Here is a 12,667-nt window from a genome sequence, read left to right as displayed (position 1 = left end):
CAGCTTCCAATTGAAGGCATGAGTTGAGAAAAGACTATTATTATTATTACAAATTATTAAAGAACAGGCAGAATTTGTGGTAATAAGGTAATATATCAAAAACCACGAGAAATACCTCCAACTAGAACTCTGACGGGGAAATCTGTCTGATCAAAGAACCGCCCGCTTATTGTCAGCGTGGTGCCACCTCGAATGCTTCCTTGTGAAGGGAAAATCATGGTGACCTCTGGGGGAAAGCACATTAAATAAAATATCATAAATATTACACATAAACCCAAATGCCTGATTTTTAAAAAATTCCAAATTACCTAGCCATAGCGCCTAACACAGGTAGTAGATTACCAACTGCATGAATTAGGTGTTTCATTACTTTCTCTGATGCAATCCTGCAAAAAGGACAATAGACATGGCATTGACAGAGACTTACATTCCGTGAGGACCAGGCTTTAGTGGTGACTGATATTAAAGCAACATTTGTAATGCGAGCATTAAAGAAGTAAGGAAAACCTGAGCTGATCAGGAAGGCAGGTAGAACCACCTCTTCTTCCATATGCTCTTGAAGAATGAATCTTTCCTATGTTTATGGATCAACCTGTTATAATTTTCTTTTAGAGTAATACATTTAACTATGGTTGAACTTCTTGTGGTTTTGTATATATAAGTTGTAGGTATATTGTAAAATAGCCCAATACATGACATACGGCAGATTCTTACTAAAATTTATCCTTATTAACGCTATCAAATATCTATGTATTCTTACACATGAATTTCACACTAAATAAACTTCTAGGAAAAGCCAAGATATATCACATTTGATTGATTCCAAGACCCACCTTTTTTAACATCTTTGAAATCTAAACGTATCTTTCCATTATTCCTGACCGGGAGTGACGTACAATTCTTTCAGGATGATGTGTGTTTGTTCTGATACTCTCCAAGGGATACTATCAAACTGAAACCTCTTTAAATTAAATTATGATCGTCTTGAGGATTCTTTTGGACCACACTGAGAGCATATATCTGAGACAGCTTAAATGGTCTCCAAGTTACCAAAGTCAGACTTTACATTTTTTGACTTTACAATGGTGCAAAAATAATGAATTTGGTAGAAACCATATAGTACTTAGAATTTTGAATTTTGATCTTTTCCCAGGCTAGTGATAGGCGGTAAATACTCTCTCCCGATGCTGAGCAGCACAGCCAGCTGCAGCCCCCAGTCAGTCATGCAATGATGAGGGCAAACAACCTGTATTCTACAGAGTACTGTGTTGTCAGATGATTTAGCCAAATTGTAGGCCAATGTGAGTGTTCTCAGCATGTTTAAGGAAAGCTAAGCTAAGCTAAGCTAATACACATTCAGTGTATTAAATGCATTTTCGATGTAACAATATTTTCAACTTATGATGGAGTTACCCCATCGTAAATTGAGAGACATCTATACTGGTTTTTGGTTAAGATTGACAGTGGAGATTTTTTTCCCTCTCTGTGCCAACAGCCAAAGTTGAAACATGCAAATTTCCCTGCTGTCTGTGTTAGTGTAATGAGTTTATTTTTCAATCAATCTTAAACTAAGAATATTGTCTGCTGTGGGGGAGGTTCTGCTTAATGTTGTAGCTTCCTGTTAGACTCTCCATCTTAGGCATTTTTCCTTTCCTAGCAGTACATCAAATAATATAATACACATTACACTCATTGTCTTTGGTTTGATTAAATCAATTATACACGACCTTCCCCCCACCCCCCGCAACAGAGTGAAAGAAAAGTCACATACCTGCATATGTTTGAAACATTGAAATTTTATTGAGAGAAGAAACAAAATATGCCATTTTCTGTGGAAAACTCCTGTTAAAAAAAGGTTAAATTTTCTGCTTTAAATAATCTTTAATTTAGGAACTTTTTTTTAACTTCAGTGATAGAAATTATGTCATAATCTGCAAAAGAGCAGGATGGAACTTTTGGGAGAAGATAAGAATGTTCTTTATTTTGATTTGGTTGTTGGTGACATATGTATATACATTTGTTACTGAATTGCAAACTATATCTCAATAAAGTTGATTTCTTTTTTTTTTTTTTTTTTTTGACGGAGTCTCGCTTTGTTGCCAGGCTGGAGTGCAGTGGTGCAATCCTGGCTCACTGCAACCTTTGCTTCCCGGGTTCGAGGGATTCTTCTGCCTCAGCCTTCCAAGTAACTGGGACTACAGGCGCATGCCACCATGCCCAGCTAATTTTTTTGTATTTTTAGTAGAGATGGGGTTTCACTATGTTGGCCAGGATGGTCTCGATCCCTTGACCTCATGATCCATCCTCCTCGGCCTCCCAAAGTGCTGGGATTACAGGTGTTAGCCACAGCGCCTGGCCCTACAGTTGATTTTAAGAAATTATATTGACATAAAAAAGCATACAGAAGGATTACCCTTTATAAAGGCTGGGATCTTCTGCTGACCACCCCGGTCTGTCTTCTTTTAGAACCTCCTTTTTGTTCTGAGAGGAGGGATCATGCTAAGACCTTTCAATTGTTTATGCCGTTTGATCTTTACATCAACCACATGAGGTAGGTGAATTTCAGAGAATTAACTTAAGATCACACAGTGAGTAAGTGGCAGACACAGAACTGGACCCAGGCAGTTTGAGTCCAGAGCTGTGGCTCCTCACCTGTGTATTACACAGTACTCCTCCTCTGCCCGCTAATCTGTGTGACACTGCAAATGGATGACAGCAAATTAGCAACAATTGACTGGGTTAAAACTGTCCTTAATAAACACAGTGCCCATTATTCATATATATACACTTATACTTCTATAAACCTAAAGAATTAAGGAGGAAAATAATTCTGGAAATTAAATGCTGTTACTTTAATTGCCTTCAAGACATTCTTCATTAGAAAAGTTAAGAAATTCAAATATTAAGACTCAAATCTCATTCATCATAATTATACTGAATTAGAATCTAAAAGAATAATGTAAATCTTGTCACTGAGACCAACAATTAATGCTCCTGTAAATCTAACCCAGGCATTACCATGTTCATTTGCAAGACTAAAGAGTCTCTGGGAATATTTTATGCTAGATTAGTTACTTAAGAAGTTCATACTAGATTTCATATTTTTATGTCAGAAGCCTTTTGGCTGATTTCCCAAAGATCTGAAACCATGCTAGCTCCAGCGATATTGTGTCTGATCAGATCCTGCATCTCAAAAATTAACTCTGCTTCTTAAGTTAGTGGGGAAATTGCCTCCTGAAATAAAATTTGAATGTAATTTATTTTGGATGACACTGAGGTTATTTTCACTAATTCATTGATAATGACTAGGCATTTCTCAATTAAGGCAGCTTCGTCTGAACCTTATCAGTTTGGAACAGCTGTTGTTTGAACTTGGGGTAATAGAGGAGAGAAGGTTGGCTATTAAAAGAAATATAGAATAGATGCCACAGAAAGGCCTTTAATTGGTTCATTTGATATTCAACAATGCTGATGAAATTTGTGAAATATGAATTTTATAAGTTAATGAATGATTTAACATTCAAAAAATACCATGTAATCTTAAAACTAGGCTTTTAAATCATAAATGTCATATTTCTGTTATCTTAACTTCATAAGAATATTTTATACAGAAACACAAATTTCCTCAATTCTAAGACATTTGTACAAAGGGATGGCCATTGGCTTAAAAAAAAATGGGTGAGGGGTGGAATTATAAATTGAGTCCACAGAATCAACAATTTAATGCAGTATTTTTGCTTATATTATATGTGAATTTGCTGGCATTTCTAAATTGAAAGTTCTGGGCATGTTAAATGCAGCATATTGATTTATGGGTACTTATCAATCACATTCAACCTTGATCACTCATATCTTCTATTTTTGGATGATTGTTTCTCTGAGAGACATATGATGGATTTGGCAATTAATGTCTTTCATACAGACTCAGAACTAAGAATTCATTTTCCTTTCACCTTGGGAAGGTTGCTACTAAGAGCATTTAAAAAAATCATATATAGTTCAAAAAAATCATTTAAAACTCAATAATTATTGCTCCTAACATGGTTTTCTAATATGTTCAACAAAATCCTGTTGCCCTGTCTTATCAAGTCGTATGTAAGTAGGTCATCCCTAAAGAGAATAACTGTTAAGTTATGGGACCCTAAGTCATGTGTCCTATGTAAATCACAAAGGTGTATCCTAGCATCGTTTATATGTCTTCCACTCTGATTTACTCTTAGTTTTGGTCTAGCCTATATTGGTCTATAATAAAGTGTCCAGCCAGTCATCAATTTGTTATAATGACACCTATTGCCTCTAGGTGTCTAGAAGTAGATGATCTCTAAATATAATGATAGTGTACTTGAGTTCACTAACCAATTGCGGTTCCATACAAGAAGGGACAAAATCTCATCCTTCACTTGTAGTCTGTGAGTGCTGCTAGGAATAACATCTACTTTGATTGTAATATTGCCATTTTTTTCAGACCTCTGATCATTGTTCAGAGACAGAAAGGAAATTAACAGATCTTTCCTATTATTAATCTACTATAGCTATATTAGGATTTAGTGTTAAATAATGCAATTTATTTGAATTTCTGTCAACTCACTTTCTCAATTGGAGACACTGTGACATTTTGGGGAGAATAATTAACTTGGGTTTGGCACATCACGATACTGCCCACTAAAGGCCATTACCATACCCAGTTACTGTGACAGCCAGGGGATTCTCCACACATTTGCAAATGCTCCCAAAAGTGGGGAAATCCTGCTATGGTATGAAATCCTGGATCAGGATGGTAAGTAGTGATGAAATGTGGTACTGGTTGCTGAACTGTTCCATCAGTCATGGCAAAGCACTGGAATAAAATGCTCAGGTCCTAGAGTTAGATAGCATGGGTTTGCACACTGATGCTGCTTCCTACTAGCTGAATATCCCTGGGCAAATTATCTAATGTTCCTAAGTCTCATTTTCCCAGTGGGTAACGCAGGGTGGATGATAACATTCAATTTATCCATGGGAGCTTCTTTGGGAGGATTAAACTTGATAATGTATGTAAAGTGCTTAACACCACGCCTGCTGCTAAATGTTCACTATTATTATCTATAATATGGGGTTTCAACATGCATTGAGATTTGCATATTCTGATGTTTCTATAAATGTATAATGATCTTTCTTATTGAAATTAGAATGTAGAACATCTGGAAATGAGTTCTAGTTTTATTAAAAGTCATAAATATGAATTATTAATATTGCTGTTAAGATGCACAATTGAAAGATATAATTACCATCTTCCACAACTCTCTATGTCTTGATAACTTAAAAGAAAATCTTTATCAGGTAATATTAACCATGAGGTTTTGTTTCTTCTTCCATTAATTTAAATCTAAATTTAATTACTTTAGTTATTTAAAAAGTTACAGTTAAATCAGAAAAGCTGCAGGACATAAAATAATACTTTTCCATAACACAAGTAAAGATTTTTATGTTATTTTAGTTAATGCTAGATTTCCCTACAACAGAAAGGTTACGTATGAAGCATAAATTGTGAGTGAAAAGAAGTTACAGACCCTTTAACTGTCAATTGGGGAAAGAAAGTAGTTAATTTTTTTAAACCTCTGCAACTATGGCACAAACTAAATATACATTTTATCTTATTTACCCAGTTGAATCAATTATAAAAATTATTATTTACAAAATAGCCTACCTTCCATAATCATTATCTAAGATGAAGCTGACATTGTGATGACCTGGAATTTAATGAAAATACACAATCAATTAAATTCCCAATCACAAAAGAACAATAACTCTATATTATAAAGCTGATTTAAAAGCAAAGAAAAAGTATAAAATCAAAATTATATTTATCCAATTTTCTATTCATCATCAAAGAAATAAAAATTGAACTATCTTAAAGCAGCCACTATATAAAAATATACATAACAAGGTGTCTTGAAGTTATAACTAGAAACACCTAACAAAATATGATCATGAATGAAGAATAATAAAAGAACAGATATGTAACCATATTGCCCTGAAATTTCTTTTATTTATTTAACAGCTATTTAACTGTTCAGACACTCTGCTAGAGGCTGAGAGAGCAGATGTGGGGTGAGCACACAGCTTGTCCTTCTTCTAACAGAACATATTGTCTAGAGGAAGGAAAAATTAGCCAAGAGCAATGACACAGAGAACTAAAAATTGTGATAATGCTATTTAAAAAAAAAAAAAAGTAGAATGAGCTTTGAGAATGTAAGACAACTGATGACCTAGGCCTTTTTGAGAACATGGCATTTTATCTGAAATGTTCAGGATAGAAAGTTTGCAAAGGGCCTGAGACAGAAGAGAGGAAGTCAATTCAAGAATTAAAAGAAGGCCAGGCGCATTGGCTCACCCCTGTAATCCCAGCACTTTGGGAGGCTGAGGTGGGCGGATCACCCGAAGTCAGGAGTTTGAAACCAGCCTGACCAACATGGCAAAACCCCATCTCTACTAAAAATACAAAAATTAGCCAGGCATGGTGGTGCGTGCCTGTAATCCCAGCTACTCGGGAAGCTGAGGCACAATAATCACATGAAGCTGGGAGGCAGAGGTTGCAGTGAGCCAAGATCACGCCACTGCACTCCAGCCTGGGCAACAGAGCGAGACTCTGTAACACACACACACACACGCACACTTAAAAGATCTATGTGTCTGGAGGACATAGGTCAAGAAGAAAAGAACAGAGCAAAATTAAGGCAACAGGCAAAACAGCCAAATTAGACATGGAATGATGTAGGGCAAAAGAAGAAATAAGAGAAACCTGAAGAAGTTTACCTTATATATAAACCATAAGAAAATACTGATTCATACATGCTCTCATGAAAGTGAAAAGAAGCCAAGGAAAAGAGAAAATACAAACAAACGAACAAAACAAACAAAAAAAACCACCTGATCCAAAAGGCCTGAGGAGGGAGGTCTAGGAGAATACAAAACAGGAAAATAGAATAAGGCGTCTGTGAGCATTATGAAGAAAGATGACCAACACTTGCCAATAAAAGTTCCAGTCGTCTTACAAACCATAGAACCCATATCTCCATTTGGATGATCCAGTTTTAGACCATATCTAATAAAAAAAAAAGTTAATGTCAAAGCTTATATAGACACCAAAATTTTAGAATATTGTGTTTCTCTTAAAAACTACTTATTAATTTCAGAATATGAATCAGGACAGAAATTGTTGCTACAACCAAAATTTCTGTAAAATAAAACTATTTCCCAGACTTTGTTGAAGATGTTTGAATAAAATTTTATATAAAAATAAAATATTTTATAATTAATTTGGCTATGCCCTTTAATATTCCTTTACAAGACTTTGAGATACTGCCAAATGAAATAATTGCTTGATAAAGATATTGCTCAAAACATCTTTTCTCATAATAATCTAAATAGTTCATGTCATACTATCTTGGAGACCAAGTAGGATATACAGCACCTAACTGTAAAAATGATTGCTAATTTGCTATGTGGAATATTATAATTTATACTGTATTATAAAACATTTAGCTATGCAGTATTGGTAGCAATTACTATTTAAATTTAGTATGCTTATATCTGCTATTTGTTTTATAAAGAAAATAATTTGAATTACTTACAAATTATCAGATTTTGGTATGAGAAGCTCACAGGGCATTCCTCCAATGTAAACTCTGTACAAATATTTTTATTAGAAAAAATCAAGTTATGCTTAACAAATTGTTTCAAAAATGCACTCCTCCCATCAACTCCCTGGCTCCCCTTAAATTTTTCTTCTCAGTCACTTATTATTATCCCTCACTCATGCATTCAACAAAACATCTACTGAACCTCTATTATGTGGCAGTCCCTGTTCTAGGTACTGGGACACGTCAGTGAACTAAACAAAGATTCCTTTGTTGCCCTTGTGGAGCTGACATTTTAACTTGGAAAGACAAATAAAACATGATAATCACAACATATTTGGTGTGTTAGAGGTGTTAAATACTACAAGAAAAGACAACATAGAAACAGTTAATAAAGTCATCCATCTGAAGTTCAATCAACTCAAAAACAATTTTGTAATAGGTTTTATACTATAGGAATTAAGGCAAACAGCACAGACAGCACAAAGTTATCAGGAGAAAGAGGATGTCTAACAGCATCAGTGGCACATAAACGAAAATAAGAAGCTGAGAAGAGCCAGCATTCAGCTGCAGGGAAGACATCTGCCTTCATATTTCCTCAGGTGATCGGGTCTGACCTATTACTTTGAAGCTGATAGTACCTGATGCTATTGGAGGCTGGCAGGTGACTGATTGGTGTTAGATTCTTTGCAATACCAGAATAAACCACCAGCTTTTGGGACAGCAAATCCTAGACTCAAAATAAGGCCAGATACAAACTTGAACTATAAAAAATAAGGACTTTTGTTTGTAGAAAATTTCGAACTTTTTAATATACTTTTACATATAAGTCCCTTCATTTGATCATTGCATTAGGATTGTAAAGCAAGTAAACTGAATTATTGTACCCGTTATACACATTCATGGATTTAAATTCTCCTTCTAGCCTCCTGCCTTATTCTAGCTAAATAATAAATTTAGCAGCTAACACTTATAGGTTCCTATGATGTTTAATCCTTGCAACCGTCTTATGAGTTAGTAACTATTATCCTTCAATTTTACTGAAAAAACTGAAACAGAAAGCTTAAGCAGCTTGCCCAAGCCTGCAGACAATAAAGGGTAGAGCAAGAATTCCAACTCAGACAGTCTGGCTGCAGTCAGTGTTCTTAACCACAGTTGGTAATCCACACAGTGATCTGGGTATGCGTATCTAGAGTAAAACCACCCTATTTGGTCTTTAATATATACTTTTGAGAATTCTTTTTACCTGATCTTTTAGATCAAAAGCTGCTTAGTAAGCACTAATCCCTCTATCCATTTACATGTCCTCTATAATTTCTACCTGGTCTGAATTTGGAGATTTAGTTGAATGGACAAGATTTGTGAGAAGCAGGTCTTCTGAATTCCTGCCCAGAACACAGCCCATTGCTCTCAACTCCCTCCCTACTAACAGAATCCAGGCATAATAAATTGCCTTGGGAGCCCTGGTATCATAATTAACATGGTAGAAATGAGATAAATGCAGCTCCAAGACTTTCTTGCCCAAACATTAATAGATGTGTGAAAAAATTCTATGTTTACATATAATAGCTCAGGATTTCCAGAGTACAAGGATTAGGTAGCCTGACCTCTAATGTCCCCTCTCACTGCAATTCTGTGATTTCATGGAATAATTTCCATCCAAATCTTTATATTAAGCAGAAATAAATTCCAGTTTCAATGGGGGAAAAAAGGAATCTCTTTTTGAAAGTTAAACTTTCTATTTCCTGGCTACATTATGAGAAAGGATGACTTAGAAAACCCTGTCTAAGAATTAGAATATAAACCATTCATAACACTCAACTATGTTGAAGCAGACAACTTTTACTTCTACTAATCTGTACATATAAAATGTTAAATATCTCTACTTGGAAGTTCTTTTATTATATATAAGGAATTAGTATGAATATTTTCAGAAATTATAGATGCATACAAATATGATTTAATTAAAGGTTCTATTCTATAGAATGCCAGATAAATCTTTATTTCACTCATTAAAACCTTTTAAATTGCTTGTTTTACAAAATTATGTATTTGTATGTGTGTGTATATATACCTAACCTTTATAGCATTCAAAAAATTCTCTAATTGCTGAGAGTCTATCTGAATTGTTTAACTTATCTGTTTACCTGTTCTATGCATGAGTTCGATAAACATAAAATATCTTGAAAGCCATAATCGTGAGTCTACACTTTTTTCTGTAGGAAATAAACAGGACTTTCAGTCTTTAAAGGCAGGACTGAAATAATACCATCTATGCTACAGGAGGAAACTCTACTGACAATGCTAGTTTTCAGTCCAAAATGTGGACAATTATTTTTTTGACATTAACCTACTAGCCAAAGTTACTGTCTAGTTCACAGCTGGCAAATGGACAAAACAGGATGCAAAGCTTGGCCTGTTAATGAGTTATTGACAATATTTGGTTTCAGCACTTGCCTGTACATCATGAAGCAGTAGAAAAGGTGTCAAAACTGTGTTATGAGACTGTGTTCTACTCCTAACTCTGACTAAGCTGTGTTACCTCTAGGCCTCAGGTGTTTTTATACACAAAATGAGACAGTTAGATTAAGTAATAAAGGCCTCTAGTAATAAAGTTGTATGACTATAACTCAATTACTATTGGACTTGTCTTTGTGTTTCTTCTGTTAATAAATCCATCACAAAACAATAAGAAATTACATCAGACCAGAAAAGAAAGACATATCGACCATTGCTTTCGTGTCAATGAATCTCCCAATAGTCTGTTTTACTTTCTATAATATGGCTGAAAAAAAAAACACTGGTTAGTTATATTACATTGTAATGGGATTTAATATCATTGGATGCATTATTTTTAGAATATTACTTCTCATTTATGAGTTATAAGAATATATTTCCACATCAAAAGATTACCTCAAAATCCTAACATTTTTCCCATTTGAGCTTAGTGCAATATTACTTCCATAGACATCCGTGAAGATTCTGCCTTGGATTGTTATTTGTGTACCTGAAAACAAACAAAAACCCAAAAAAGGTTCTGTGTAAGAAAATCTATCCACACACTTAATACGAAAACATAAGAGATTTTCCCAGTAAAACCAGGACTCAGACACTTATACCTCATGTTTGCCACTATTGTTTAGCATTGTTCTGAAAGTTCTAGCAAACACAATAAAATATGAATGAGTATCTGTAAATATTTATGGAGTAAAGAAGTGTAGCATAGAAGACAGGATGGTATTCCACAAGTACTGCTTGAGTCAATGGATGACTATTTGAGAAAAAAAAAAAAAAAGATCTCTGTACCAAAAAGTAAGAGAAATCTTAGGTGAAATAAAAATGAAATATAAAAAATAAAACCATAACAATTATTGAAAAATAGGTGAAAATTTATATAATATTTATATAGTTAGGTTAGTAGGGCCTCCCACCCATTTTTAAATGCTATTTAAAAGTGAAGAAAAAGTAGGGGCCAGGCGCGGTGGCTCACGCTTGTAATCCCAGCACTTTGGGAGGCCGAGGCGGGCGGATCACGAGGTCACGAGATCGAGACCATGGTGAAACCCCGTCTCTACTAAAAAATACAAAAAATTAGCCGGGCGTGGTGGCGGGCGTCTGTAGTCCCAGCTACTCGGAGAGGCTGAGGTAGGAGAATGGCATGAACCCGGGAGGCGGAGCTTGCAGTGAGCCGAGATCGCGCCACTGCACTCCAGCCTGGGCGACAGAGCGAGACTCCGTCTCAAAAAAAAAAAAAAAAATGAAGAAAAAATAACAAAGGTTAGGATCTTTAGATGTGATAATAAAAATCAAAGGTTGTCTGGATGACAGAAAAATCATTAATACGTTTTAAAAGTAAATGATAAATTCAAAATATATTTCTTACATATAACATATAAATGGTTAATATCCTTTTTTAAGGATATATAAAGAATCCTTGTAACTTAATAAGAAAAATGGTGAATAACTTTAAATTAAGCCAAAGAGATAAACAGGTAATGTATAAAAGAAGGAATACCAATAGTCAATAGGCAAAAAATAAGTTTAATTACATAAATCAAAGAGTTGGAAAAAAATTTAAAACTACTGTATCTTGTATATTAATTCTTGAAAAAATAGTACCTAGAATTGTCAAGGTTACACATTCTCTGTTATTGCCATTGGGATTATAAACTGGAATAATATAGTTATTATAATGAAACCCTTGAAACCAGTTGAATATATAAGTGGCAGGGGTGGGAGGTGATAAATACATTAAAGTAGGTGAAGACATAGCCATTGAAAATCATTTTTTAAAAATATTGGTAGTTTTTTCTTTTTTCTCTTTTTTTTTTTTTTCAGATAGGGTCTTGCTCTGTCATGTAAGCTCAATCATGTCTCACCACAGCCTCACACTCCTGGGCTCAAGTGATCCTCTCGCCTCAGCCTCTGGAGTAGCTGGGACTAAAGGTGCATGCCACCAAGCCTGGCTAATTTATTTATTTTTATTTTTTAGAGACGGGGTCTCATGATGTTGCCCAGGCTGGTCTCAAACTCTTGGGCTCAAGGAATTCTTGCATTTTGGCTTCCCCAAATGCTGAGATTGCAGGCATGAGCCACCGTGCCTGGCTGATAGTTATTTTTATAATGAAAAAAATGCTATTTAAAAATTGCAGGAATTATACTAATTTTATATACTAAAAAATAAACACATTATTTACCATGAAACCAAAAGTTATTTCAGATGTCATATAACAGACCTGGAGTTCCAGATAAAGGTGTGATGCTTCTTATTGTAGGGGTTCTAAAACTTTTTGCCTGTAAAAAGAATAATGTCAATATGCAAACTTATCTCTGTTTTGTTTCTAGTTTTGTGAAATAGATAATTTCTTACATTACTAAATTTCAACAATATTCATAATGTAACTGTCATGTAGGAAAGAATATATTTAAATAAGATGAACCTGAGAGTTAATTTAGAGGATAGGATCATCGTGGTTTTGCTTCTTAATAGCTATGAGGCTGAAAGAGAAGGGAGGGAGAAACCAAGAGTGGTAACAGGTTTCTAGCTT

The 12,667-nt window shown here is 34.7% G+C and overlaps 1 protein-coding gene across 1 annotated transcript in view; it reads right to left on the bottom strand.

The window, feature by feature from the left end:
* PKHD1L1 (PKHD1 like 1) overlaps positions 1-12,667 on the bottom strand; it is a 161,310-nt gene that overhangs the window by 134,000 nt on the left and 14,643 nt on the right. The window contains exons 5-11 of the mRNA XM_032760273.2: positions 12,356-12,413; positions 10,533-10,626; positions 7,614-7,667; positions 7,011-7,084; positions 5,687-5,729; positions 1,772-1,842; positions 116-226 (exon numbers count right to left, since the gene is read on the bottom strand). Coding sequence (XP_032616164.1) covers positions 116-226; positions 1,772-1,842; positions 5,687-5,729; positions 7,011-7,084; positions 7,614-7,667; positions 10,533-10,626; positions 12,356-12,413 — 505 coding nt within the window. The remainder of the gene's footprint in view (positions 1-115; positions 227-1,771; positions 1,843-5,686; positions 5,730-7,010; positions 7,085-7,613; positions 7,668-10,532; positions 10,627-12,355; positions 12,414-12,667) is intronic.

This window comes from Hylobates moloch, unplaced genomic scaffold, assembly GCF_009828535.3.
Source record: "Hylobates moloch isolate HMO894 unplaced genomic scaffold, HMol_V3 SCAFFOLD_9, whole genome shotgun sequence".
NCBI lineage: Eukaryota > Metazoa > Chordata > Mammalia > Primates > Hylobatidae > Hylobates > Hylobates moloch.
The sequence above is the reverse complement of the archived record's forward strand: the minus strand, read 5'-3'. Positions and strand labels throughout refer to the sequence as shown.